The sequence below is a fragment of the Colletotrichum destructivum genome, chromosome 9, assembly GCF_034447905.1.
Source record: "Colletotrichum destructivum chromosome 9, complete sequence".
Classification (NCBI taxonomy): Eukaryota; Fungi; Ascomycota; class Sordariomycetes; order Glomerellales; family Glomerellaceae; genus Colletotrichum; species Colletotrichum destructivum.
Genome location: NC_085904.1, coordinates 1,155,893 through 1,181,612, shown reverse-complemented (window position 1 = coordinate 1,181,612; position 25,720 = coordinate 1,155,893). Strand labels below are relative to the sequence as shown.

At 55.5% G+C, this 25,720-nt stretch overlaps 8 protein-coding genes across 8 annotated transcripts; 5 read left to right on the top strand and 3 right to left on the bottom strand.

The window, feature by feature from the left end:
- Positions 1-805: 805 nt before the first annotated feature.
- CDEST_13481 (uncharacterized protein) lies at positions 806-1,550 on the top strand. The gene is made up of 2 exons (XM_062929637.1): positions 806-1,066; positions 1,187-1,550. Exons 1-2 carry the CDS (start codon positions 860-862, stop codon positions 1,211-1,213), a joined length of 234 nt encoding a protein of 77 aa, XP_062785688.1. The 5' UTR covers positions 806-859; the 3' UTR covers positions 1,214-1,550.
- A 1-nt stretch (position 1,551) lies between these two features.
- CDEST_13480 (Putative glutamine synthetase, catalytic domain, metal-dependent hydrolase) lies at positions 1,552-4,805 on the bottom strand. The gene is made up of 2 exons (XM_062929636.1): positions 3,482-4,805; positions 1,552-3,423 (listed from the first exon to the last, which is right to left on the bottom strand). Exons 1-2 carry the CDS (start codon positions 4,607-4,609, stop codon positions 1,939-1,941), a joined length of 2,613 nt encoding a protein of 870 aa, XP_062785687.1. The 5' UTR covers positions 4,610-4,805; the 3' UTR covers positions 1,552-1,938.
- Positions 4,806-5,545: 740 nt separating this feature from the next.
- Positions 5,546-7,901, bottom strand: CDEST_13479 (uncharacterized protein). The gene has a single exon (XM_062929635.1). The coding sequence runs from the start codon at positions 7,758-7,760 to the stop codon at positions 5,640-5,642; it is 2,121 nt and encodes a 706-aa protein (XP_062785686.1). The 5' UTR covers positions 7,761-7,901; the 3' UTR covers positions 5,546-5,639.
- An 892-nt stretch (positions 7,902-8,793) lies between these two features.
- Positions 8,794-10,466, top strand: CDEST_13478 (Putative coA-binding, succinyl-CoA ligase, alpha subunit, ATP-citrate lyase/succinyl-CoA ligase). The gene is made up of 5 exons (XM_062929634.1): positions 8,794-9,072; positions 9,123-9,139; positions 9,206-9,322; positions 9,394-9,772; positions 9,841-10,466. Exons 1-5 carry the CDS (start codon positions 8,913-8,915, stop codon positions 10,173-10,175), a joined length of 1,008 nt encoding a protein of 335 aa, XP_062785685.1. The 5' UTR covers positions 8,794-8,912; the 3' UTR covers positions 10,176-10,466.
- A 2,527-nt stretch (positions 10,467-12,993) lies between these two features.
- CDEST_13477 (Putative copper amine oxidase) lies at positions 12,994-15,599 on the top strand (the record flags this gene model as incomplete). The annotated part of the gene is made up of 4 exons (XM_062929633.1): positions 12,994-13,343; positions 13,403-14,262; positions 14,322-15,256; positions 15,315-15,599. 4 exons carry the CDS (start codon positions 12,994-12,996, stop codon positions 15,597-15,599), a joined length of 2,430 nt encoding a protein of 809 aa, XP_062785684.1.
- Positions 15,600-16,475: 876 nt separating this feature from the next.
- On the bottom strand, positions 16,476-18,501 carry CDEST_13476 (uncharacterized protein). Its single transcript, XM_062929632.1, has 2 exons — positions 18,097-18,501; positions 16,476-17,943 (listed from the first exon to the last, which is right to left on the bottom strand). The coding sequence occupies exons 1-2, from the start codon at positions 18,211-18,213 to the stop codon at positions 17,395-17,397; spliced, it is 666 nt and encodes a 221-aa protein (XP_062785683.1). The 5' UTR covers positions 18,214-18,501; the 3' UTR covers positions 16,476-17,394.
- A 2,620-nt stretch (positions 18,502-21,121) lies between these two features.
- Positions 21,122-21,553, top strand: CDEST_13475 (uncharacterized protein; the record flags this gene model as incomplete). Its single annotated transcript, XM_062929631.1, has 2 exons — positions 21,122-21,198; positions 21,295-21,553. 2 exons carry the CDS (start codon positions 21,122-21,124, stop codon positions 21,551-21,553), a joined length of 336 nt encoding a protein of 111 aa, XP_062785682.1.
- A 197-nt stretch (positions 21,554-21,750) lies between these two features.
- On the top strand, positions 21,751-23,298 carry CDEST_13474 (Putative auxiliary Activity family 9). Its single transcript, XM_062929630.1, has one exon. The coding sequence runs from the start codon at positions 21,961-21,963 to the stop codon at positions 22,990-22,992; it is 1,032 nt and encodes a 343-aa protein (XP_062785681.1). The 5' UTR covers positions 21,751-21,960; the 3' UTR covers positions 22,993-23,298.
- Positions 23,299-25,720: the final 2,422 nt, after the last annotated feature.

Here is a 25,720-nt window from a genome sequence, read left to right as displayed (position 1 = left end):
GCTCGCCTGCTGTCCAAAGACTGAGCTATCCGCGGTAGCTTTCAAGGTTGACCCCCACACAGTAGTTGTCAATGTGCTTAAACCTCGGCCTGTTATTAAAGTATCACACAGCGATGGTACTACCTGTACTTTCGAGGAACCATTGAAACCGTCAATCATAGGGTACCTGGTGTATAGACCTTCTGAGAGAGTGTTACCAAGACCGTGGGACTTCTTAAAGTTCTATTCCCTATAATACAGTTACATGTCACTCAGTCATTAGAGTAGCCCGCATTATGGGACCCAAAAAAGTTTGATACCCTGCTAGTAGGGAATATTCGTGGCCTGCGAATATTTTGTCTTTTGCTCCTCCAGCATCTGCCTTGATGTAGAAGGAAAGTGTCGAAAGCACTGACAGATGCAACCAAGCTCAGGCCCTGGTTTGTAAACAACAACCCGAGTGCTTGGAGAGACATGACTGTACTTGGCCTACGCGAAGAACAGAAACGAAAGTGTTTGTGTAGGTTAGCATTGACTATGCCGAGTGCCGGGGAACGATCTATGCGAGGTCTCGTGGACCTCTCCACCAACTGGCCCGGCCTCCGAGAGTTGACAACCAAAATCTACGGGGACCGGGAAGAGGAGCAAGTGGCTTCGTAATCTCGGTCCTTTGTTTCGAAGCTAGCGGGGTTGTCGGTCTTTCCAGTCTTGCCGTGGACGATTCCCCCGGGAAGACGACGTCCCCGGATCACCTGCCCTCTTTCGCGGTGCCTGAAAATATAAATAGGACAGTCATCTTCCGAGAAAGGGCTCCTGAGAGTCTGCATCCTTCCACAACACAAACCTTTGAAAGTACCTATCCGGCTCACTACTTACCATCATGAGATTCTTTACTCTGGCTCTTGCACTCGTTGCCATGCCGCTTGCCATGGCCGAGCCCATCCCGGCCGACGCCGGTTGGGATACCGAACCGGCGCTTCTAGCCCGCAATGTTCTCCTGCATCCAAGGGATAATCTCCCGTCATGCTGCTCGGTTGGATTCAAGCAGAGTTGCGACTGCGGTAGCTGTCCGATTCTAACGTGCGCGGTAAGTTGGTGTCCGAGGCTCGGGTTCCCCCTTTTTGATACCCCCGCAAGACCCGATATCCATTTCATCACTTGGTGAGAGGTCGTCCACGAGCGGCTACTGACTTTTTTCTTTGAATAGAATGGTGGGAAGGGTTGCAAGTGTTGAAGAAACTGGGAGTCTCAGTGCACTCAACGCAGTGAGAGCCAAAGGAACCGATGGTTGAAAAGGGGGGTGGGTGGGGGCGTTGCGAGAGGGGGAGGTTTTCAACCAAGCTGGGCATGAAAAAGACCTTTTGGGGCTTTCGTTTAAGTTTGATCTAAAAACAAAACACAAAACGTTCGCTTGAAAACAGCTGCAACCGTTGCAATATGCGAAAGCTGCTTTTATCCCTCACACGGCGACCATCTCTTGTATTTGTTTGACGAGGAACACAGCCCACATCTAGCTCTTGCTTTCAAAACTCCGGCAATCTCCAAGAGTAAAAGTTGCTAAGAATTGCTTTCAAAAGAGACCTTCTTAGCCAGATTTGGCGAGAGAAGAAACGGAGCTCGGAGTGATCTTGGATAAGAAAATGCCTCGAAGCCGTGGTTTCACGACCAAGGGCGTTGAACAACTTGACAGAGTGTTCGGGAAACGACTCCAAACATCACCACCCATCGTACGGGTTGCTCACTCTTCTCGATTACTGCAGTCATGGTTGATAAACCACAAACTGAGGACCTAACATCGTGACTGAAGGAGTTGAAGAGTGCCCCAAGCCCCCACCATCGTCAGGAGAGACTGGGCAGCGACGTGGCATAGTCCAATTTCTTGCGCTGCCTCAAACTCGAGCAATTACAACGTTGCCGTCACGGGCGGCCCGCGGCTCCAACAAGCCCCCCCCCCCCCTCCTAGTAGCGTTCCATAATCCACTGCCGCCGGTCGTCACTGCCGATGGCATCCAGGTTCTTCATCTCTTCCTCCTTGATCGTGATGTACCTCTCAATCAGATCCTCCCCGAGCAGCTCGTTCATGACCTCGTCCCCGCGCAGGGCCTTGAGGGCCTCGGGAAGCCCCGACGGGAGCATCTGCTCGACGCCGAGTTCCTTGCGGTCGTTGGCCGTCAGAGAGGCCGGGTCCACCTCGCAGTCGCCCCAGGTCAGCTTCTCCGCCTCCCCGAACCCGTGGGTGCCCGCGCCGAGGAGGGCGGCGATCGCGAGGTACGGGTTGGCGAGGCCGTCCATGCACTTCACCTCCCAGTGGCTGTCCTCGATCTTGCGAAGGGGCGTCTCGCGGTTCTGCGTACCCCAGGTGACCCAGCGGCCGCCGGCCCAGGCTCCGTCCTGGACCCTTTCGTAGCTGACGGGGTTGCTGTAGGTGAAGGCGGCGATGGCCCGGAGGTGCTTCAGGATGCCGGCGTAGAAGGGGTTGTACGTCTCGGGCTTGGATCCTCCGGCCGAGGTGATTGACATGTGTACGTGGGCCGCCGTTCCGCACGAGGTCGGGAACGGCTTCGGGTGGAGGGTCATCCTGTATCCCTCGGCGACGGCGATGCTGGAGATGACCTCGCGGACGTACAGAAGGGTGTCCACGGCTTCCAACGGCGGGGCTTGCGGGAGAATGACCTCGAACTGGCCCGGCGCGCTCTCGGGATGGACCTGCTCGATGTAGATTCCTTTCGCGTCCAGCTCGGCAACGGCCCTCTCAATGACCTTGGTGAAGACTGGGTGGTCCATCATGCGGGCGGTGGACCAGGCGTGCCCGTCGTTGTCGAGCGTTCTGTACTTCTCAAAGGAGTTGCCCATGCGCTCGAGGAGGACGAGCTCGATCTCGAAGCCGAGGTGGAAGGTCAAGCCGTGGCGAGCGGCGATCTCCACCACGCGCTGGAGTAGGGATCGCGGGCAATAGGCGACGGAGGACCCTTCTAGCTCCCTGAAATCGCCGAATACGCTGATGTGGCCCTCTCTCGGCCCTTCTTGTAGCGAGGTGAAGTCCGGATGGAGTCGATATTCGCCCGTGCCAGACGCGCCTGGGACAACCATGTCGTTCTGTAAGAGACCGAGGCTCGCCTTGGTGATGCTCAGCGAGAAGTCGCCGTCTTCGTTCAAGACGGAGAGGACCTTCCGCATGGGCACGGCGCGGACGCGCGAGGTGGCGGTCAAGTCGTTCCAGTAGACGCGGAGGTACTGCGGCGGCTTCTTCCCGTCCAAGAAGGCTTCGAGAATGTCGAGGTCGCTTCGCCCGGACAGCCTTCTCGGGTTGATGAAAGACTCGTCGAAGCTGAACTCGAGTCCCAGGTGGTAGATGTGGTTCGAGTTGTTGAAGAGGATGTCCTTCACCAGCTTGGTGCCCTCCCGCCAAGTCATGTGTCCCTTGCGAGCGTATTCGCACAGAACCTGGAGCAAGTTAGCTCGGACATCAGATGATGCTGCGGAGAAGGGAAATGCCGCCAACCTTTTCCAATACCTCTCTCATTTGCAGCACGGCGAGCAGGTAGGTCTCAGGGAACCAATGCCCGTCGGTGCTCCAGAGAATCTTGGACCAGGGACACAGCTCAAGGATCTGCCTCAGAGCGGTTTCCTGCCCATCTCGACTCAAAAAGGGGAAGATCTCTCCAATGTCGGCGTACACGTTGGAGTAGACGCATGCCAGGTACCCGGCCTCTCTTACAAAGGGGTAGCTGGCGTGAAGCAAGACTATGGGCACCGTAGGGTACTGCCGAATGAAGTCCTGCAGGTGGGACGGCGACGCGGAGGTGAGAGTGATGTCGTTGTCGCCCAGACCAGTATGGAACTGGATCGGCTTTTTGCCGGTGCCCGTGGCGTTCCTGATGAGGCACGCGAGCCTGTGAACCAAGTACTCGTTCAGCCCGTGGTGGTTGACGCGCGTAAACGCCTTGTCGGTCCCTTGCGTGTGGTTCGCGTGGATGGTTTCAAAGGCCTTCCTGGCCGCTGCGGCGTCCGGTCGTCTGGGGATGGCCAGGCCGGTCCTGTAGCAGATGACGGACTTGAAGCCCACGACCTCGGGATCGGCGATGGCTTCCGCGATGCTGTGGTCGAACGCCTTGAGAGCCTTTTCGAACGCGACGCCGGCGTCTTTGGCATCTCTCGCGGCCGACTCATCCTTGGGCAGGTGATGGTTGATGATATCGGCGGCGATCTTCTCGATGCGGACGATTCTCTTGGCCGGGCTCCGCGTGACGTCGCTGAAGTACGAGTAAGGATAGACGGCGTCCTCGCCATCCAGGCCGTCGTCGACAAGGACGGACTCAATCCCGTTCAGGCATTCGGCAACCCAGGCATCGTAGTCCTCGATGCGCTTTGCCTCAATGGCGTTGACGACGGCCTCCCAGCTAGGTTCGCATCGGAGCACTTTGGCCAGCTGCTTCACGGCACGCAAGTGAGCCAGGCTAGTCAAGGAGGCGTGGATCGCGTCCCCATGGGCCTCGGTAGTGATGGAAAGAAGCGGGTAACGCCCGATGGCGTCGAGGTCCAGCAGCGGATGGGCGTGGTTGTCGATGATGGGCGTCGTCTGGATGGTGTGGCTGAGGAGAGCCTGGCCAGTGAGCTTTGCGGGATCCATCTTTGGCGGAGAAAGACCACCAGTGAGGTCATATGCAGCCAAGGTGTGTGTGCCTGTGTGTGTGTAAGAGGGTTTACTGATAGCCTCTCATCCGCAGGTCGATGGACGAAGCCCCGTTGGCAGTCTGTTCCTAGCTCTCTCGCTCTCACTCTGCGGGCTCTGGGGAAGGATTTGGGGTTGCGTAGGTGTGAAGATAGATGGAATCGATGCAGCTATTGGGGAATGGGGAGGGGGAGGGATGGAGGGAGGGGTAGGGTCATTTACGTGCGAAATGACGTGAGACATTTCCTCCGGGCCGACAGGCGAAGAAGCAAAAAAACAAAAAAAAGAATGTCTCGGGACTGTCGGTCCTTCACGCCTCCCAATGGACCAGCTCGGGAGGGGGGAAAACACACCCAACACACACACCTCACCTAGAATAGGCAGAGTCTCAGCAAGCGACGTCACGGTCCGGTAGCACCGCTGATGAGGTCGATAAGCTTCGGGACCCCGCATTCGAAATACCAAATATGCCAGCCAACCTCGTAGATTGGATGCCTTGGAGAAGCACAAGGTGGAAAGCTTGCCTGCATCAACCCGTCACTCAAGTGATATACAGGACGGGGCAGCTCCTAATGGCGCACTGCTGCATCAGCCATGGTGAACGCACGTCAGAGGCCGGTCCCGCCCAGCTACTTTGCATCAAGACCGGAGGGGGCGCGAAAGCTAGAGGCGCTGGGCTGGTCAATGACACGGGAATGACGGAGGGTCTTCCCGATGAAGCCCAAGCGCCCGGCCGGCCGGCGGTGGGGCCCAGTCGGCGAAGGGAGATGATGCGGTCAAGGCGGAGGGTGCCGGGACCGGCTGTCTATCTTTTGGGGGGGGGGGCGGGTTCCAAAAGTATCTCACTGTGTAGCATGGATGGAGGAGGTCTTTGAAGCTGCAACGGCAAATACGCAGAAGTATTTCAAGTAATGCTACGGACGCACCATGTTACCAACAACGCCGCAACACCACAGTTGAAGGGGCAGACAGCAGCAGCATTGAGCTATCAAAACTCCAGAGTAGCGGGGGTGTCGTCACCCGCCACTGGGAACACGCTGTTTGATGTGTCCGGGTTCCAGTCAAGAATGCCACCTTCGCCAAAAGCAAAGTCGTTCTCAATCTGCGTGAACAAGAACTGGTTTGCTTCTTCGGTAGACCACGACCACGGCGTCTCCGATTCCAGAAGTGTGTCAAGTCCGCCTGACTCGTCGATCTCGCTAGATCTCGCCAGCGGACCTTGGCCGTTTGTTTCTGCCCTCGCTGACGCGTGGTACGATCCATTGTCTTTTTCCGTCCCTGGCATGAGGCTGTTGTCGTCCTGCATCCGCAGCCGCGCCGCCGTGGATCGGTCGAGATATTGGAAGAAAAGTTGGAGCACCCACATCCTGACTTCCCAAGTCTTCTGGAGCTCTTGCAAGCCTAGCAGACACAGCTTGGCCCTGTGTTCGATTATGGCCCGCTCGGCCCCCTTTGATGTCCGAAGGTTGACCGTGTGGATGCACAGCGTGTTGAAAAGGTTCGTGATGACGTGGATCTGTCCATGGCGCAGGTTCCCTTCCAAGAGCATGTCTTCGATGATCCTCGAGTTCCTAGAGGCAGCCCGCAGCGCGATCTGTCCGTCTATCTCCCTGCTCTCCTCGACGGTACCTATGCAACCGGACCTGTACAGAAGGATGAGCAGATTGTTGTAGGCCAGGTGTAGCATGTTGACGTGAAAGTTGGGGTTGTTGCCGCCCAAGTCGTCGCCACCAACTTGCATTGCTGGCGGCAGGCTCTGGCGCCACTGGGCCAGATCATCCTTGATGTGTGAGCGATCACTTGCGGAGAGCGATTTGCTCGGTAGATAGCCGCCGTGGACGATCCGACCTAGTGCTCTGGACAGTTGCGCTATTCCGATGAAGTACGAGATGTACCCCTGAGTCTTGCTGGTCGGCAGAGCTAAGTTGAAAGCGTGTTCGAAATCGTGTCTCTCCAACGGTTCGACATCACAATCTTCGTCCCGGATCCTGTTGGGCAAGCCCAAAGCTGCCGCGCACTGTCTTTCTCGCGTGTAGATCGACCACCAAAGTCGCCTCTGGAGCCTCTCCGTGTTTTGGTCCGGGGCCGCCGCACGGGACGAACGGTGTAGAGCTTTCGTCTGGGCCAAGCTGATGGCGGCGCCCAGCCAGTGTCGAGCGTCCTTTTCCAGCAGCAGACCCGCTCTCCAGAAGCTCATGAGAAACAGGGACTGGATGACCGTGAGCTTCTTGGGCTCGAACTCGACGTCGTATATATCCTTTGCCCGGTTGTAAAAGACCCATTTGGCCATGTGGCGACCGCCGAAGCCCAGCGCCGGCAAGGCGTCCTCTTCACAGTGTATGACGGCTATGAAGAGGATTGCCTGCAGCAGCAGAGGTGATAGCCTCTCTTCCCTGTACTTTTGCCAGGTATCAGGCTCATCCACCACAGGGAAACATGGGTGGAACCACTGGAAGTAGGCCCTGAGCAGAGTCTCGGCAGCCGGCCTGGGTGGAAAGGAGAAGACGCCTTCGGCCTTGAGCAGGCCGATCCTCGTCCGTCGTCGCTCGATCTCCCATTCGGGTATGAGGTTCTTGGCCCTCACAGCCTGAGGAACGGAATGGAGGAACTTCAGGTTTTCTGGGGGCGAAATACCTGCTTCCTGCGCCGGGGGGTAGCCATTCGTGACATATCGAATAGACGAGGACTCGCCCAAGAACACCGAGCTATCGTCCTCCTGTCGACAATCCGCTGCCAGAGACGGTGACGGAGGTCTTGCAACGATGGTCTCGGCTTCGTACGAGGCCTCGTGATCCCGGTTTCTCGCCAAGCCGACCAGCGCCTGAGAAGCCGCAAAACGATCATCAGTGTGATCGTTTGCTGACCCATCGAGCACGCTGGCATCGACGAAGGCAGGCGAAGAGTCGTGGTCCCGAAGCGCGGAGCTGGTCGTCGAGTCGTGTCTACGTGGTGGACGAGGATGCTTCCCGCGTCGAGATTCACGCAGCTCGCAGGGCGTGTCGGCTGTCGCGCAGTTGCGGCATGGCTGCTGCTCGGTTACATTGCACTTCACACGCCGCGCATTGCAAGCCTGGCAGGCTTGCCGGGCTCGTCGGCGCAGTTTTGCCATAACCGGCAGCCGATCTCCGCAGATGCTTCAACACGACCTCAGACCTTGGCGCTGCCTCGCCAGATGAATAATCGAACCGATAGGAGGCTACAGGGCTTGCTTGCTGTCAGCGCGGACTGGTTGAAATGGCTTGGATCACCGCCATCTCGCCGAAGAGATGCATGTTGCTGAAGAGATTTGATATTGCTGGAGTGGGGGTTGACCACGCCAGTGACATCACCTCTCGGCTACATCCTTTCCATATAACCGAAGGCACTGGCCATAGCTTTGCGCACACTCTAGTGACTTTCTCTTGAATCTAGCAATGGTACACTTAAGATTAATTTACTCAATATCTGAGTCGCTTGAAAGTCTAAAAGTCTGCAATTCTCTTGTCAGCAAAATAATAGAGGCCCGAACTCCGGGCTGCAAAGTTGGGGTTGCAGAGTCCGCCGTAAAATCTAAGCCACTGTGTTCCACGTTCAGAGTGGTGGACGGTTCAGAATTAACCATGGTAACAATAATACACCGAAATTCTGGAATCCATGAGTTTAGATTGCTATACCTACCTTGAGGAAGTTTGTTGAGTATGACCAGCGAGTTCCTCAGTCGATGTTGTACTGACCTCACGTATAGATGCATCCACAAGTTGTCATTTTGACGAGCCAGTTACCACAAGGTCTCTCCCGAACCAAACTGTAGAACATGGAAGACGTTCAACTCAGTATCCTAGATTTTTCTGCTATTTTTGTTTGATCACCGGCGACCTTAAGAAGCTTGATGCTAGGACCGCCACTGCTTACGTGTCGAATGCCAGCTGTACCGGATTTTTGAACTTACACTCTAGTTGAAGGCAGTGACCCTATCTCCATTGCAATTCCCACTTCTTATATGGAGTGTTACGAGGTGTTGTAATGGCAAAGTCATTTCTTGTGCAGCGCTGTCGAACATTTCTCTGTTACCGAAGCGGGGTTTAAACACGCCAGTGACATCACCGCTCGGCTACATTCATGACATATACCCGAAGCCGCAACAGCTCTAGAGCCGCGTAGCTAAACGTTTGACTCGACAAACAATTGTCTACGAGGAGACAACGATTACTTCTCAAGAACCAATACGTTGTCGCTACTTATCAGCCGTATCAGAAGATTCAATCGATCAACATCATCTACCATGGCAACTCACATGGTTCCAAGACATGCCTTTTTACCTCGGCAATTCAAAACTAGGCTTGTCTGCAGAAGCTTGTCGTCAACGCCTCCGACGTCTCATTCGTACGAAGGCACGATCGCGAATTTAAGGATAGACCAAAACACAAGAGTGATTTATCAAGGTGCCTTTTCTCTCAACTCTAGGTAATCGAGTCGCCCTAACAACGTCTAGGCTTTACTGGCAAAGCTGTACGTCGAACGGCGACTTAGTGTCCTGTGTCGGCTGATCCTAACGTTCAAGTTGACATTGCATAGGCTACCAAAAACGCAAAAGACACCATTGAGTATGGAACAAACGTCGTGGGTGGGGTTTCGCCCGGGAAAGGAGGCCAGACTCACGTCGGTCTGCCTGTGTTCGACACTGTACAGGAGGTACGATACATTCCACCTACAATGTTGCAACTAAGGATAGATCGACTTACGAGAAGCACTCTCAAATCAAGGCAATGATGGTTGTCAAACCGCATGCGAGTGCTGTGTTTGTACCTGCGCCATTCGCAGCCGGGGCTATCATCGAGGCCATCGAGGCCGAGGTCCCGTTGGTCGTGTCGGTTGCTGAGCACGTCCCACTGCACGACATGGCGAGGGTCCAGGAGATCTTGAGAACGCAGAGCAAGACCCGCCTTGTCGGGCCCAACTGCCCCGGCATCATTGCCCCTGACCAGTGCCGCATCGGAATCATGCCATACAAGCAATATTCCAAGGGCGTGGTGGGCATTGTCTCAAAAAGCGGAACGCTAAGCTACGAGGCCGTTGGAGCCACGACGAAAGCAGGACTCGGCCAGAGTATCGTCGTGGGGATGGGAGGTGATATGATGCCTGGTAAAGTGTTCACAGTCCCGTGACTTCGGGCCGTACTTTTTTTTGCTAACCATGCCGTTCGAAAACAGGCACAACCCTGCTTGATGGCCTCAAACTGTTCTTCGAGGACGATGAGACCAAAGGGATTATTGTAATTGGAGAGATTGGCGGGGAGGCCGAGCTCAGAGCGGCCGAGGCCATCAAGGCGTACAGAAAAGCGACTCCGAACCCAAAGCCGATCGTTGCGATGGTTGCCGGGAGGACAGCACCGCGCGGAAAGACGATGGGCCATGCCGGTGCCCTCCTCTCGTCGAGAGACGTGTCCGCTGACGACAAGGCAAAGGCGCTGGAGGAGGCGGGAGCTGCTGTTGTGCCTCATCCAGGAGTGATGGGCACTGAGATGAAGAGGCTGCTAGGTCTGTAGAAGAGTTATGTTGTCTCATTGGCGAGGGCCGATTGAACCCAACCCCCCCCTCCCCGGGAGAACTACATCTGGGTGACTGCTTGGAAGACCCACCACAACAAGACCGGGATCACGGCGAGTGAATCGGCTCCGAAGCGGCCCGGCATCGGTGGAGTGCGGCACGGAGCAAGCAAAATTTTCTCGTCTCCATCGGACAAACCCGCTTCGCCCTGCCCCCCCCTCCCCCAGAATCAAATACTGCCAGTTGCGATGAACTGTCACCGATCAGCCAATCGTCAGATCCGTCTGCCCGGCTAGCTCAATCGGTAGAGCGTGAGACTCTTAATCTCAAGGTTGTGGGTTCGACCCCCACGTCGGGCTCAATTCCCGTCAGCGATTGGCACTCATTTTTTTTTCTTCGCTGTTCTCTTGAATGCTTTTTTGGTCAGGCTTTGTGCTATCTATGGGTGCCTACTTTTACTCTACTGCTGAGGAATTTTGCTCCTTTACTGTCTTTAGTTGTTACTAAGCCTATTGAAGAAACATGACTTAGTTGCTACAGTCAGTAAGTGTGTTTGCCTAGACTGCATGCGTACTAATCTACTCGCTGGCTGCTATGCGCTCTACGGAGTAGCTGCGTGATTTGAAATGAGTAGTAGACACATAGGCTAATTAATGGTCGCGTAGTTCTTGCTATGCAAACCTAACCACTGGATTATCTGGAATTTCTGCTGTCATGGGAACGACATAGGTTCTCTCCTCTAACGCTTGTTGTTGGGGCTGTTTGTATTAACTGTATCAACTGCTCTGGAGGCGACTTGTGAAACGCGGACAATGGCTGCAGCACAGCACAAGTGTGGTCAGTCAACTGCAAGTCTTCTCCCATAGCAATAATACTGCCTGTCTCTGACTCCAATCCAGACGATTGAGATTCGTGGAGAAGCATTGCACTATAAACCATCGACCAGGCGGCCTAGGCCAAACACACCACGTCCAAATATTATTGACAACGGTACACCCGGGACTCTATCCCGCGATCTCCGCCTTCAGCCATCGTTACATCCGGTCCACTGCCGATTTCGGAGCCTGCATCACGTCTCGGATCAAACAAAAGCCTCAAGAATGGTCAATAAAACTGCCTAATCAGGCAACCGAGCTGCTTGGGCACAGTGTCATGCACCTGGCGAAGCTTCCGTCCCATCAGCTCCGCATACCCCTCGCACCTCTGCAACGTCAGACCGCCTACCGTGGGGGGTGTGCCACAGCGATTGCCAGGCTTCTGCCGACCCGGCATGTTATCGATGGCTCTTGTGCAATTCGGGGAAAATACTAGCGGACCTTGCATGGTTTGCTACAGCTGAACCTCGCATGTCTGCTGTTTGCCTATCAGTTACCGGCAGACTTATCAGGAACCTGCAACAGGATGTGGGGATTGTGGGGTTCTTGGATGGTGGTCCGCAGAACGACCAACCTCCACGGCAGTTTACTACGCATTCAGACAAGCTCTACAATGAAAACTTGCGGTTGGCTTGTTTCTTGCCTCGAAACAGTTCACCGAGCTGAGGCCAGACCTTATCGTGTATGGATCCACGATAGGGATTCGAAAGCTTGATTGTTGGCGACTACATGCCGGCAAGCATTACTAATTAGAAGCTCCGCCTGGATAGATAGTCGGTTCGATGCACCAAGGATGACGGTAGAGATAAGCAACTGGCGTCACCAAGATTCTCGCGATTCCACAGCGATCTGGGGCTGGTCTTTCCGGGGGAGGCGGGTCGGTAATTGACGAGTTGGATGTCCGGCTGCGCCGGAATTCGAGTTGTAACTCTGCCGCGGTCGACTCTGAGAAGGACATTCTAATGATAACCGTTGTAGTACCGCTAAAGATGAGATAAAGATCTTGTTTGCTTTCCCCGCACGAAGGAGCCCGTATTACTTACTTTATACGCCCAGCCCCCCATCCACGTGGTTGACGACCATGAAGACGCACACCCCCTGGGCCCTGCGGGGACAAGGTCTGCCCAGCTGGTGACGTCGCATAAGTGAACTTCAAGATAAGACGTGATTCCGCGAGGCCGGTTCAACATGCACTTCGGCAATAATCTGGTGGTTCATCAACAACAGTTGGAGCCACGGCTAGCCGGTATCTGGCCGACGTTATCAACTTGGTGGGGCTTTGACTGACAAGCCGGCTCCCGTTGATCGAATCAACAATCCTGATGGACGCTGAGCGCTGCTGGAACATTTCTCTTGAACTGCAATCAGCCTAGTAGGAGTTCCCAGTGCTCTCCGCACGCCGCGGCCCGCGATATCAATGATCTCTAGCCCACTTGCCATGCAGAGAATGCCACTTCTCTGCAGCAAGATGCAGGCTTGGGCGATATTTCTTCGTTTATGTAAGCTAGTCCTACATGCATACGGCTAAATGTGAGGATAGAAAGCACCACTTGGGCTCGGAGGACCCGAGAAGCGAATCCTCTCCACCCTTTCTCCTCGCCTTAGAATGCAGTTGAGGCTCCCACTCCCCATTTCCTTGTTTTCTCTTAGTGGCGCGTCCATTTACTCATACCGGCTAGCGTTTCTGTCCGAGGTGGATGATTGTTGTCAGTATGCATTGTCATGAAGACACCCCAGACTGCTCACTTCGATACGACTTTATCACCGGTCTCGGGGTGAGCTAGATTGGAGGTAATCAAGGGGACCACCACAGGAGCTTAACTATTGATAGTCTACAAAAGCTCACAAGCCCCCGCATCTTCAAGTAATGTACTAGATGTTGGAGAGCACTCAAGACCTTTGAGCCACCACAGACCTGGCAAATTGGCAGATATCAAACAACATGGGTCGTAATACCTTCACCCGAGCTTTAAGCTTGGGAGCCCTGTTTCTTCTTGGCTCCGATCTTGTGACACAAGTCAGTGGTCTTCCCAAGACTCCGTGGGCTCAGCAGCGCGCCAAGGGTCATGGCAGGAAGGCCCTCAGCCATGCCATCAACAAGCGTCAGTTCGCCAACACCTCCGAGCCTGCCGACTGCGTTCCTCACAGTCCCCTCGACATCGAGGCTCCCAAGGAAAACATTTGGAGTGGGTTGACCGGCCCCGAGGCCGCAGGCGTTACCGAATGGCTCTTCGCCCAGAAAGAGCTGAACCTTAGCCTCAGTGATAACGCCACGTCGTGGGACAACACAATGTAAGTGGCAGCCGATCCTTTCCATGAGTTACTGAGCAGTTTGCTAACCACCATAACAGCGTATTGGTGGAGCTCATGCAGCCAAACAAGTCTGATGCTCTGGCCTACATCGACGGAAGCGCCCCTGCGCCGGCTCGTTACGCCCACGTATTGCTCGACTTCCGCGCTACCGAAGACCCCGAGTACCAAGATATCATCGTCGGTCCTTTGCCAGTCACCAACGGCACCACAAAATGGGAGCGTCTCGAGTACCCCTACACGCGCAAGACGAGCGGCAGAGTCCGCAACCTCGACGCCGACGACGAAGCCATGCAGCAGTGGCTTTACAAGGCCGGGAAGAGCGTCGCCGACATCACCAAAGACCTCTGGAATGCTACCGCCCAGGGGCTCGAGAACGACACCCTGTCCATCTGGGGCATCGACCCGTACTACCAGGATGGCGGCCGCGTCCAGCGCTGGGACACGTTCTGGAGCGTTCCCGACTCCATCTTCGATGTCGGTTCCATGATGCCTATGGGACTGTTCTTCATGTCCGACGTCACCGGCCGCGACCCCTCCAAGTGGATCATTGAGGGGTGGTACTACAACGGCATCTTCTACGAGACTACGGAGGACTTCCGCAATGCGTACTGGAGCGGCAATGTCGAAAAGCTCGGCGGCAACTTCGCGGGCGACTGGTCGGCGACCGATCAGCAGGGAGAGGTCCTCCCGAGGGACACCTTGGCTCCTCCGACGTCTGTCGCTCCCCAAGGTGCCAGGTACTCCGTCGATCCCGAGAGGAAGTACGTTGAGTGGATGGGATGGTCCTTTTACGTCGGCTTTAATCGCGACACAGGCATGGCTCTCTACGACATTAGCTACAAGGGTCAAAGGATTCTTTACGAACTCGGCCTCCAAGAGGCCTTGGCCCATTATGCTGGTGAGTTCTTCTTGCCCCTAACGGTGGATAGGACGGCGGTCATCTGACAAAGCTCGCAGGAAGCGATCCCACCCAGTCACACGTGGCGTATCTCGACACCTACTACGGCTTCGGCCCGTTCGCATTCGAACTGCTGCAGGGCTATGACTGCCCGTCGTACGCCACCTACCTGAACACGTCTTTCTACGTGGACGAGAGCACGCACACACACCTGAACAGCATCTGCATGTTCGAGTTCGACGCCGACTACCCCATGGCCCGACACAGCTCGGCCGAGTACGTGACGGCCACGAAGAACGTGTACTTCACCATCCGGTCCGTCTCGACCGTCGGCAACTATGACTACATGTTCAGCTACAGCTTCTTCCTCGACGGCAGCGTCGCCGTGGAGGTCCGCGCCTCGGGCTACATCCAGGCCGCCTTCCACGCCAAGAACGACGGCTACGGCTTCAAGATCCACGACCAGCTGTCGGGCAGCATGCACGACCACGTGATCAACTTCAAGGCCGACTTCGACATCTTTGGCACGGAGAACTCGGTCCAGCGCATGCACCAGGTCCCCACGACCCAGGTCTACCCCTGGTCCAAGGGCAAGGCCTTCAACACGATGAAGGTGGAGAGGGAGTTCGTCGCCAACGAGGACCAGGGCCGCTTCGACTGGAGCTACAACAACCAGGACCAGCTCTTCGTCCTGAACCAGGACGTCAAGAACAGGCACGGCGAGTACCGCGCCTACCGCGTCCTCCCGTACACCGGCGCCGCGCACCTGACGGTCAAGGACTCCAACATCCTCAAGAACTCGGCCAAGTGGGCCGGCTACGACATCATGGTGTCGAGGCGCAAGGACACGGAGCCCCGCAGCAGCCACCCGTACAACAACCAGGACACGGAGAACCCCCCCGTCAACTTTGACGCCTTCTTCGACGGCGAGAGCCTGAACCAGACCGACCTCGTTCTGTGGCTCAACCTCGGCATGCACCACGTCCCTCATACGGTGAGTTTTTTTCCCCGACTTGTAGAGGAGCCGAAGAATACTGACTAGATCGAAACAGGGCGACTTGCCTACCACCGTCTTCACCACGGCGCACTCGGGAATCCAGTTCATGCCTGCCAACTACTTCGAGGTCGGCCCCAACGTCGAGACGGTCAACATGGTCCGCATCAACTACTCCAATGGAAACACCACCGAGGTGGTCACCTTCGGCGCCGAGACGGACAGCTGCGCGCTCGACTACGAGCCCACCCAGGTCGACCTGTGGAACTACAAGGGAGACGTCGTTGTTCGGAAGTTCCCGTACCTGCCGGATGATCCGTACTACGAGACGGACAGCATCTGAGGTGTGATTTTCTATGGACCCATCCCCCCCATGACATGTCCGGAGTCGGGCTTTTCTTTCTTTTCTTTCTTTCTTTCTTTTTCCTTGTTTTCTCTCTTTTCAATGATGGATGGTTTACGAAGACATGACGGGCTAGAGTAGCGTATGAAGCTTGACTGCGTAAGCTCACTGAGGTGGACATAGATCGATGTCGTGTTGCTGAGATATTCTCGACGTAGACTGTAAATGAAAACACGCCAAGTTCACACGCGCTAGACACTTGATCATCACAGTTACGGAAACATGCAGCAACATCCCACCCGTAGTAGTGACTCACACACAGATTTCGCGTTGAGTAGGATGACTTCTGTTAGATGCTTTGGCGCTGCCTCGCGTATATCTTTTTCTTCATACCGGGCAGCTGCTGGACACTCATACAAGCCGCCAGCGGAGAGGGCACTTGCGGACACCCAGTGTCGTCGCTATGAAGGAACCTGTCGCAGCGACTGCCGAGTTCGTCACCGCTTGTACTAGAGTCATGAACATGGGTGGCCTTGAACAGGCTCGTTCCCTGACAGTCTGACAGTCAGTGCTCTCGATACACTGCTTTGTTCGCTCATGTCGGATTCCGCGCGTCCCCGACACCGCGAGAAGTGTATTTCATCCCTGCGTGTCCTCCCTTGTGATGCAAGCTCATGGAGTGGAAGGAGGGGGATTGCAGACGCTTGGCTGCAGAACTAGACAGGACAATGAAACTCGGGGCAGTTCCACATAACGGACTGAACATAAACAGACCTGGTCGACCAAGAACCGTTGAAGCAGCAGTGATCTCCAACAGAGACCTGGAAAGGACAGCCTTCGCCGACTTTTGAGGTCGAGTTTATTAGCTTGAAACCCGAATCGATATGGTGGTTTAAAAGACCTCTATGTAACGCGCGTATGCACGGTGTCGGTTGCAGTTTGAATGGGTTCATTTTGCCAATCGGTCATTCCTTGAGGGCCAAACCTACTGACCAGGGGAGCTGCCCTCGAGCAGGCGACGTCTCACCGTCCGATTCACTGAAGGAACTAGGCACATGGACAAAAACTTCCTTTATAGCCCTGCGCCGGTCTCGATGAAACGAAACCCAGCGAGCTGAAGCTGGCTGGGGATGCTCTTTAGTCCAATAGAGTTATGCAAGCATTGTGCCGTGTTTTCCGTGTCACATAAAGACGGTCTATTAGAACCAATGGACACCACCACGGCGCCACCCAGTCAAGTTGCCTGATTCGTACGTCCACTCAATTCCGCGAGAGCTCAAGGCTCCCTCCTTATTGTTTCTCGTTTTGTTTGGGCGACCGGGCACGGGCTCAAAGTTCAGTGTGACTGGTACGGACCAGGGGCAGATGCGCAAGAGGGGGGAAGGGCAAGCATTTGTGTCAAGTAAGTCGTTGACCCAGGGCATCCATCGGAGGAGGCCGAGGTAGCCGATGACTCGCCCGTGTGGCCGTGCCGATGCTCCGTGATCCCTGCCCCGCCGCCCCGTCGCAGATATATCGGCTCATATGGCTGTCACCCTGCCCTCGAGTCAGGCTGCTAGATTCTATGGCCGAGAATTTTCAATGGCGCACCAGAAATGGGTTGACTCCAACAATGTTTAACGCAGACGAATTTGTGAATGGGGGACTAGGAGACGCAGATCGATACGTGCGCCAGGAGGATGTTGGGCAACAAGTGACTGAAAACTCGTACCCCGGATCCTATCCCGGAATACCTGCATCCGAATCCAAATTGGAAACCATGAGAGAGAATTGGACAAATCGAAGTCCGCCTGAATCAATGACAGTGAACCTTGCCGTACTGATCCATCGTCAACGTGGCATACGTAGGCACGATGTAACTGACCATCTGGGCGTGTGTGTCGAAACCATCAGGCCACAAGAGCTCCATCTCCAGCCTCGTTTTCCCCTTGGGTTTCTTGGTCAGGATGCGCAGCTTCTCGAAGAAGACGTAGGCGGCGTAGAAGACGCTGCTCGTGTTGCCGGACGTCGGGCCCTTCTTCTTCAGAAAATCAGACAGCGAGTTGTAGGCAATCTTGTGCGTCGAGCCCGAGGGGTAGGCGGCCGTGACGAGGGCGCGCAGGAAGGCAGCCTTGGTGACGCCGTCCTTCTTCAGAATGGCGCGGATCTTGGTGCGGGCGGTGTCGCACGTGTCGTAGATGGGGACGTTCATGTCCTCATCGCCATCGAGGTGGATGCCAGAGAGGTCGGGGAGGGGGTCTTTCTCTCCCTTGGTCGACTGCTTTTTGGGGGCCGGCGCCTCGGCGGCCCCGTCGACGGCGTCCGACTTACGCTTGCGAGACTTGGGGGCCGGCTTCTCGGCGGGCTGGACGCGTCGTGATGTTAGTGCCTGATACCACTCGGCGCATGTGTCAGGGATGTCGCGAGGCGAGAAGCATCAACATGCTACCACCGGCGGCAGGGCGAATGCACGACGTGTCCGATGCGGAAGGCATTAAATGCAGTGGCGTAAGGGTACCTCTATGGTTGTGTTGTTTGTTGCCGACCCGCGGTTCGCGTCGGCTTCGCCAAGCGGCATGGCGGCGGCGGCGGCGGCGGCGGCGGCGACGACGGTAGTACGCTTCTTGGGCGGCATTTCACAACGTGATTGAAGCTGGAGCGGTGATGTGGACCAACGGTGGTGTCCGAGTCGGATGATGTCCGTAAGTAGTGAGACAACACAGTGTGGTTGGTGTGTGTGTGTGTGTGTGTGTGTGTGTGTGTGCGTACGTGAGCGCGTGTCTCGAGAGGAGGGGAGGGAGAATCGAGGAAAGAAGCTTAGGTGTTGATTGGGGGCCAGACGCGTCAATGGCGCGGGTTGTGTCCCCTGTACGGGCACTCTGTACAGATACCTTACTCTGTACGGAGTACGGGGTGGATGGGAGGAAATTACATAATCCAGTCATGTCGTCATCGGACCCATGACACAGGGGGTCACCTCCCCTTTTTCTCCCTGCCCGTCCGCGATACAATCAATATTTCAATCAATATTGTCCCAGAGCGTCGGAAAAGACCAGAAGAATCAGGAAAAGGCAAGAAGCACGGGCCTGAAAGAATCGACACGGTCGTCAAGCGAGTAGCTCGGAAGGTGGGAATAAGGGGGAAAAAGGGGGGGGGCATGACAGCCATGTCAAGATCAGTCTATATCAAGGTCAATGGTCAATGTCGTGCAGGCGATATTGGAAGATTTCATCTAAATAGATTGGGCTTGGGCGGAGAGGGAAAGGGAACCTCCTGGCCGCGGTTGCCAAGAATTGATGATGGATGGATCCTCCGATGAGCAAACACCACCTCGGAGACCTGGAGGTGCGTACGATGTACCGCAGCTCATGGAGAAGCAAGAAGTAGGAGGTGGAAAAGGGTGGAGGTGTCAGTTTCAGGCGGCGCAAATTGGAGCCAAGAGCGCCCCGCTGACTGATTGTTAGCAGGGCAGGCAAGCAAGCAACATACCTACCTTCCTAGGCAGGCACCCGTTGCTCCTAGGCTGCTTGGAGGGCTTGGGAGGCTTCCTCATTGGGCAAGAGTACAGATAGCTTTGGGTGTATCGTCCGAACTCCCTCGGCGGCAAGGGCAGAGACCCAGCTGCCCCTTCCTCAGCTTCACCCCCCTGCCGATTTGCCCTAGTCGAAACAAGGCCCCTGGAGGTGACCACGGATGTAGTAGCCTGGACGGGAATCTTCCCTGAACGTCCATTGGTTACATCTCTCCTTGGGTGTCGGCAAAACAGTTCTTCCTTTCTGACTCAGCCGACACACTGCAGTAAAAAAAAAAAAAAAAAAGGAGTGTGGGTCCAGGCACAGAGTTGCGGCTGCACGCGCTGCGGGAGACAGGAGGGCGACGATCCCCAAGAATCAAAATCTTTTTTTTTTTGTCCTTTCTCACCCTCCCACCCACACCCCGATGCCCCTCGGCGCACGGCGGCGTGACGCAGCTACTAAAAAAGACACGCAGGCTTTTACGCACCCTGAACCCCGTCGAGCACAAGATCGAGACCGTTGCACAAAGTTCCAGATTGATTGCTTATCCCGACGCCTGATGCAACCAGGCCCCGGCCCGCCTTCAACTAGACGACCATCCATCTTTTCATCCATTCAGTCATCGGCGTCTAGGGAGTACGGATACTACCCACGCCATCCATCATCCCGTCCCGTTGACTTGTCATGACCAATGCCAACATCACCGTACCTGCATTGGCGCCAGCTGATGATCCATCTGCTCCCGGCGCTTCATCTCGATTGTCGAGTCCCTCAGACACAGTATCCCATGTTGATCTCCATGAAAGGAGCTTCAGGTGCCGGAATGCCGCAGTAGCTGGTCCGTCGCCATCGCCGGCTTTGACGGCATGCCGCTCCGTAGTGTACGAAGTGATCGTATACGAGTCCGAATCTAGGTTGAACAATTAATGCCCAAATCCTCGAGCCAGCCCAAGTTGGCTCAACGTCCGGGTCCGCTGCTTCGAGAACAGAACAAACACCGAACACCAGTCCCCTTCCCTGGCAATGGGTCAGGAACCACGACGCTTGCTTCTACTTCGGATGTCCGCACTTCGCAATTCGAAGAAATGACCTACAGGCCTTGCCAAGCCTGTCACACTTCCTTTTTGTCAACAAAAAAAACTATCCAGCCAATGAACCAGGCGTCAAGCCGCCCTGAGACCTGCCGGCTACATCCCTCCTCGCCTCATCATGGACATGCCATGCCAACCCGCCCTCCTCCACCGCCATCCACCCGTTTTGCTTCTTTACCCGCCTCACCTCGTCATCCCTCCTGGATGGCAAATCTCCAAGTTTCCGTGTCTCCAGTTAATCCGGGTAACGGCTGTGCTCCTCGAGCCTTTCCAGACCTCCTTGTCAATCAGTCACCGCCAGGAAGTCCTTCCGCCGCCCACGCCGATGCTGCTGCAGCTAACCGAGCATTGCCCTGTCATCTATACTCGAGCAGAGACAAACTACACTTGACCCGGGGCACTGGCCACTTGACCTGCCTTGTCACTTGACATGCCATCCATCCATCCCTACGCTCGGACGAGCTGTCATCCCATCATTTTCCCCTTGCTGCCGTCTTCTCCAAGTCACTCATGCTTGCGACAAGCTTGACGTTCTGTTGATTGTCGTTGCCGTACCAAAGCTAATTAGTCAACCGACTTCCCATGTTTATCGCCTCACACCTTGTAACTTGTAACACTTGATTCAATAGGCCTTCCGTCGGCCTCGAGTCCGGTCAAAGTCCTAAAACCAACCTTGGGCTGATCATCGATGGATATTCATTGCAAATGCTACTATGAGTGCTCGCTCGCCTCCCTCATACACTTTGAGACCAACGCGTCCTACCGCCCAAGCGGCCTGCTAGCGGCGTGGCTGCTGTCCACCGTCCGTCCCTATGTCTGCGTCTGCCGCAGCGCTAGCATGCATAGTGGCATTGTCTCAACCCTGCAATGGCGGGATGCGACCAGTCACCACCTTCATTTATGCTGAAACGACTTGTTCTCGCCATGGAAGCTCGGCATGGCCACAACCCCCGCTTGTTTCCCATCCTTCCGCCTATGGGCACGTTTCCAGGCTCGATACGGCTTCTGCTTGCGGTTCTAGATCCCGGGTCACCGATGGGGCAGACGCCGGCCCCACGGCCCCCCCCCCCCCCCCCCCTCTCTCTCTCTCTCTCTCGATGCAGGCTGCAGGGTGTGCGCCTCCTGCTTCAACGTCGAACCCCGCCCATTGCCCCAAGGACCCCATCCACAATCTCAAGCCGTCCACAACCCGTCCGGACACAAGGTGGGCGAGGCCAAGTTCGTGCCTGGCAACCTGCCAAACCTGACCAACCTGGACACCGCCTGGCCAATGATTTGCACATGGGCTCCGTCGACATGGCCCCTGGCCCTCCTCCGTGATGGACGGAAATGGGACCGCAGTGGCTCTAGCATCAATATGGGATCATGACCCGTTGGCGCCATCTCCTCCTGATGGGTGTGTGTCGTCGAGATTGCCCTGCCCTGCACCCACGCACGCTTACGCAGGTACGCCAGTACGCCACGACCCCACGGACTCGACCGCCAGTCCAGTCAGTCCATCCCATCTCGAGATATAAGACTCCCTCCTCTTCATCCTCACACCGATTCCCCTTCTGTCTCTTCTCTCTCCAACCAACAGGCTCTTTCCGCAGCTTTCCATTCCCACACTCTTTTCCGCTTTTCAGCACTTTTTCTTTCATTTGCACTATTCACTCACTTCATTGATTGAAGTTGACAATCTTTACGACTTGAAGTCATCCACTCATTCCACGAAACGAAACCAACCCGAACCACTCAAACTCAACCCCAAACTTTTGGAAAAGTCTATCCGCAAAAATGCCTTCCTTCAGGAACTCCGTTGTCCTTTCCGCCCTTGCTGGCGCCGCCTCCGTCATGGCCCACGGCCACGTCAACTACTTCAACGACGGCGCCGAGAAGTTCGAGGGCTACGACGTCACCAAGCTCCCCTACCAGAACCCTGCCCCCGATGTCTACGGCTGGGCTAACGGCGCCACCGACAACGGCTTCGTCGCCCCCTCCGCCTACACTGGTGCCGACATCATCTGCCACCGCGACTCCAAGAACGCTGCCTTGACCGCCAAGGTTGCCGCTGGTGACAAGCTCCAGATCTTCTGGGACACCTGGCCCGAGTCCCACAAGGGCCCCGTCATCGACTACCTCGCCTCGTGCGGTGACGACTGCTCCACCGTCGACAAGACCTCGCTCGAGTTCTTCAAGATCCAGGAGGCTGGTCTCACCAGCGGCAGCTGGGCTTCCGACGAGCTCATCGCCAAGAACTTCTCCTGGGAGGTCACCATCCCCACCTCCCTGAAGCCCGGCAAGTACGTCTGGCGCCACGAGATCATTGCTCTCCACTCGGCTGGTCAGCAGGACGGCGCTCAGAACTACCCCCAGTGCCTCAACATCGAGGTTACCGGCTCCGGCTCTGAGCTCCCCGCCGGTACCAAGGGTACTTCCCTCTACACCCCTACCGACGCCGGTATCCTCGTCTCCATCTACAACAACCTGGAGTCTTACGAGATCCCCGGCCCCAAGCTCCCCGCTGCCTTCGGCGGCTCCGGCTCCGGCTCTGGTTCCGGCTCCGGCTCCGGCGCCGCCTCTTCCGCCGCCCCGGCTGCCACCTCCACGGCTGCTCCCGTTGCCTCTGCCCCTGCCGCCACCTCTGCTGCTGCCGTTGCCACCACCACTGCTGCCGCTGAGGCTGCCGCCACCTCCGCCCCTGCCTCTGCCCAGCAGCCCGCCCCTACTGGTGGTGCCACCGCGCCCACCTGCGAGGAGAAGCGCCGCCGCCGTCTGGCTCGCCGCATGGCTCGCCAGCACGCCCGCGACGTTGTCCGCCGCGTCTAAATCACGCGTCTCGACTGAACAGGACGACATCTCGCTTCGAGTGAACCTAGTGCCACATTTTGGGCAATGGGGTAGCTCAAGAACCACCGCAGAGCACATGAAGACATGATTGCTTCGCTTGGACTTTTTTCAATTGTATATATAACAACGACCTGTTGGTTTTCGTGTACAATACCGGCGTGGACTTTGGATCCAAAGACTTCTCTTTACTAGGTAGTTACGAACGGCCGTGCCGCAAGTATACTAGATGAATGGAAAGGGCGGGCCAAAAAGGTCCTGCTGATCACATTAACGCACATCTCCCCCCGACTCGAAGTTTCGTGAATTGTTTTGAAATCTGTCTGGTGATCATTGCAGTAAGCTTTTGTGATCAACGGTCGCTCACAGACCACTTCCCGGTCGCATGTCGCCGGATCAGCAGTGAACTCTAGGCCCCATGATCTGCAAAGTCCCCTGTCTATATGTTGCAACTGCGGAGATGAGAAAGGGGTAGCCCCCCCCCCCCCCTCCCCTTCGGGAAGATCACTCATCGGCGTCCCTGTTGAGTCGGACGACCGACCACAGCGATCCGTTTGGGACCCGTGCATGCCTTGGAAACGACGGGTTGCTGCCGTCTTAGCCGTAAAAGATGGCCGGATTGTGTTTGTGTGGGTTGTGGTCCCCCCTCCACTGGTGAAGACCACGAGTTTTACGTGCTGTGAAGAAAGTCGGCCTTTTCCCTGAGTTAACACGGAGGATGTTAGAGATTCGGTAGGGTGGGGAGGCGTTCCCGGCAGACTTGATGAGAGAGCTCATTGTTGTCCTGGTATGGGGCGGGCGCATTGTCTGGTGCCGTCGGTGGAAGACGAAAAACCCCCGCGCGGCATGAAGCACGTTTGTTGAATGCATTTTTGTTCTGTTGTCAATAAGAAAATTGGGACCTTCGACTGAGATGCTGCGAATCGCGTAGATTGACTGCGGACTCAGGTGCGTAAATCAACTCTTGTACAGTCGAGCATATACTGTCTGTCCATCGCTTAGTGTGTAGTGGACGAGGAGATGAAGGATCAATCCCCGAAGTCCATGTATCTATCTTTTGAGACACATGAGAAGCAGCACTGTTGCCAGCCGCTGCATACAATCACACGTGATAGAACGCGACGGGGTGTCGGTCCCTCAAGTCTCCCCATCGCAAGGAGGTTCTTGTGACAACTGGATGCACGCGTCCATTATGCCGAGATGGCTGAACCGATCACGTTCGGATCTATCACCAAGAGTTCATGGCATCATTAAAATGAACAACGAGGCGAGCGCGCGGTCCTTTTTACTATGACCTGAAGGACTCGCGGGAACGAGAAGACTGCGGCGGCGACGATGAACTCTTGGTAATAAGCTCACCAACGACTCGGCCAAGCATGGCGCAAAGACAGAGAGGCGTTCTCCAGATGTGTTTCCGCCATTGTGAAACGGCTCTCATTCTTTTTCGACGCGCTGCTATCGTCGATCATGGCAGGCTCTGTTTTGGGGACTTTTGGCATATATTCCGTTGTCGAAACCACATCGTTGGACACTTTCTTCGTTGCCACTGTCATCGACGACGTTCAAAGTCATCTACACGCAGATGAACGCACCCCGTGGAAGGATATTCCGCATAAAGTTCACCATGTCCGGTCTTGCCTTCGGGTTGCTCTGGGCGGTGTGAACCTGATTGGTCGACTTCTCTCTGTCTCGCAGCCCCCGGCTATTCAAAGGTGTTCCGGCAAAGACCAGTCAACCGTTCCAGAAGCTGGAGGGTGCCACGTCAAAAAATTACAGTAATCCTAACCGCACTCAACGATGTGTAATATCGCTTGGATCATGAGAAAAGTCGGATAATCGAGGAACTGACAACGCCGAGTGTTCTGCATGGCGAAAGCTGACTCACGCGAGCTGTGCGCCATACGGCTACACTCTAAAGCGCCTGCTGGCGCACACATACTCTGCGTACATGAAGAGACTTGGGGAGGTTCGCTGGGAAGCTCTTCGAAAGCGAAACCGACCGATCGACAAGAACTGGAAACGATACGAGATCGAACACTAGTTGTAAAATTCATGATTCATACGAGGCAAAGCTCAGCGAAACCTCCACCACAACATCGACCAGTTAGTCAGTCGAGTTGTGTGATGCAGTTGTTCTAAGATCACAAGGTTGTTTTTTGTTAACCTTTTTTGCCCCGAATGCGCATGACGTGATACCTTTCGTATTCGGAACAGCAACCCACAGCATCGACCTCAGTGTGCGCCGATGCCGTCTTGCAACACATTGATCGCATGAAAGGGAGCCACGACAACCAACTATGTTGACTCAGTCGGCAACTGCCGCCCATGCCGCACGACTGACTCTTCGGGTACCTGGCATTTTTCTTTCTTTTTCAGTTTGGGGTTCCGGATTGCGGGCAGAGAAAGACAAGCATCAGGTCGCGAGAATGGAGCTGTGTTCAACTGACGCTCAAGACCTGAGCGTGAGACTTGGGGGGGTGTTAGAATTACTACAGGTTATGCATGTTTCAAGATGCCTTTCGGCAACGTGAGACAGCATTTCAGTCTATTGATTCTAGTCTACCTACCTCGAAACGGGAAGGGCAAAGGGCCATAAAGACTCAACGGCCGCAGGCTGCACTAATAGACATGGCAGTCAACAACAGTCAGGCTGGGCTGAGATGCGGCTGGAATGACCGCTCCGGCAGGGATCCACTTCATGCGAAATGTC

What these genes read in the sequence shown, in the direction of transcription:
- CDEST_13474 (XM_062929630.1), top strand. Translation starts at nt 21,961, where the DNA reads ATGCCTTCCTTCAGGAACTCCGTTGTCCTTTCCGCCCTTGCTGGCGCC.
- CDEST_13481 (XM_062929637.1), top strand. Translation starts at nt 860, where the DNA reads ATGAGATTCTTTACTCTGGCTCTTGCACTCGTTGCCATGCCGCTTGCC. An exon ending in GTCCGATTCTAACGTGCGCG is followed by an intron (nt 1,067 to 1,186) that starts GTAAGTTGGTGT and finishes TTCTTTGAATAG; the next exon opens with AATGGTGGGAAGGGTTGCAA.
- CDEST_13480 (XM_062929636.1), bottom strand. Translation starts at nt 4,609, where the DNA reads ATGGATCCCGCAAAGCTCACTGGCCAGGCTCTCCTCAGCCACACCATC. An exon ending in TGAGAGAGGTATTGGAAAAG is followed by an intron (nt 3,424 to 3,481) that starts GTTGGCGGCATT and finishes AACTTGCTCCAG; the next exon opens with GTTCTGTGCGAATACGCTCG.
- CDEST_13478 (XM_062929634.1), top strand. Translation starts at nt 8,913, where the DNA reads ATGGCAACTCACATGGTTCCAAGACATGCCTTTTTACCTCGGCAATTC. An exon ending in TGTTCGACACTGTACAGGAG is followed by an intron (nt 9,323 to 9,393) that starts GTACGATACATT and finishes TCTCAAATCAAG; the next exon opens with GCAATGATGGTTGTCAAACC. An exon ending in GGGAGGTGATATGATGCCTG is followed by an intron (nt 9,773 to 9,840) that starts GTAAAGTGTTCA and finishes GTTCGAAAACAG; the next exon opens with GCACAACCCTGCTTGATGGC.
- CDEST_13476 (XM_062929632.1), bottom strand. Translation starts at nt 18,213, where the DNA reads ATGCCGCCCAAGAAGCGTACTACCGTCGTCGCCGCCGCCGCCGCCGCC. An exon ending in CAAACAACACAACCATAGAG is followed by an intron (nt 17,944 to 18,096) that starts GTACCCTTACGC and finishes CGACGCGTCCAG; the next exon opens with CCCGCCGAGAAGCCGGCCCC.
- CDEST_13479 (XM_062929635.1), bottom strand. Translation starts at nt 7,760, where the DNA reads ATGGCAAAACTGCGCCGACGAGCCCGGCAAGCCTGCCAGGCTTGCAAT.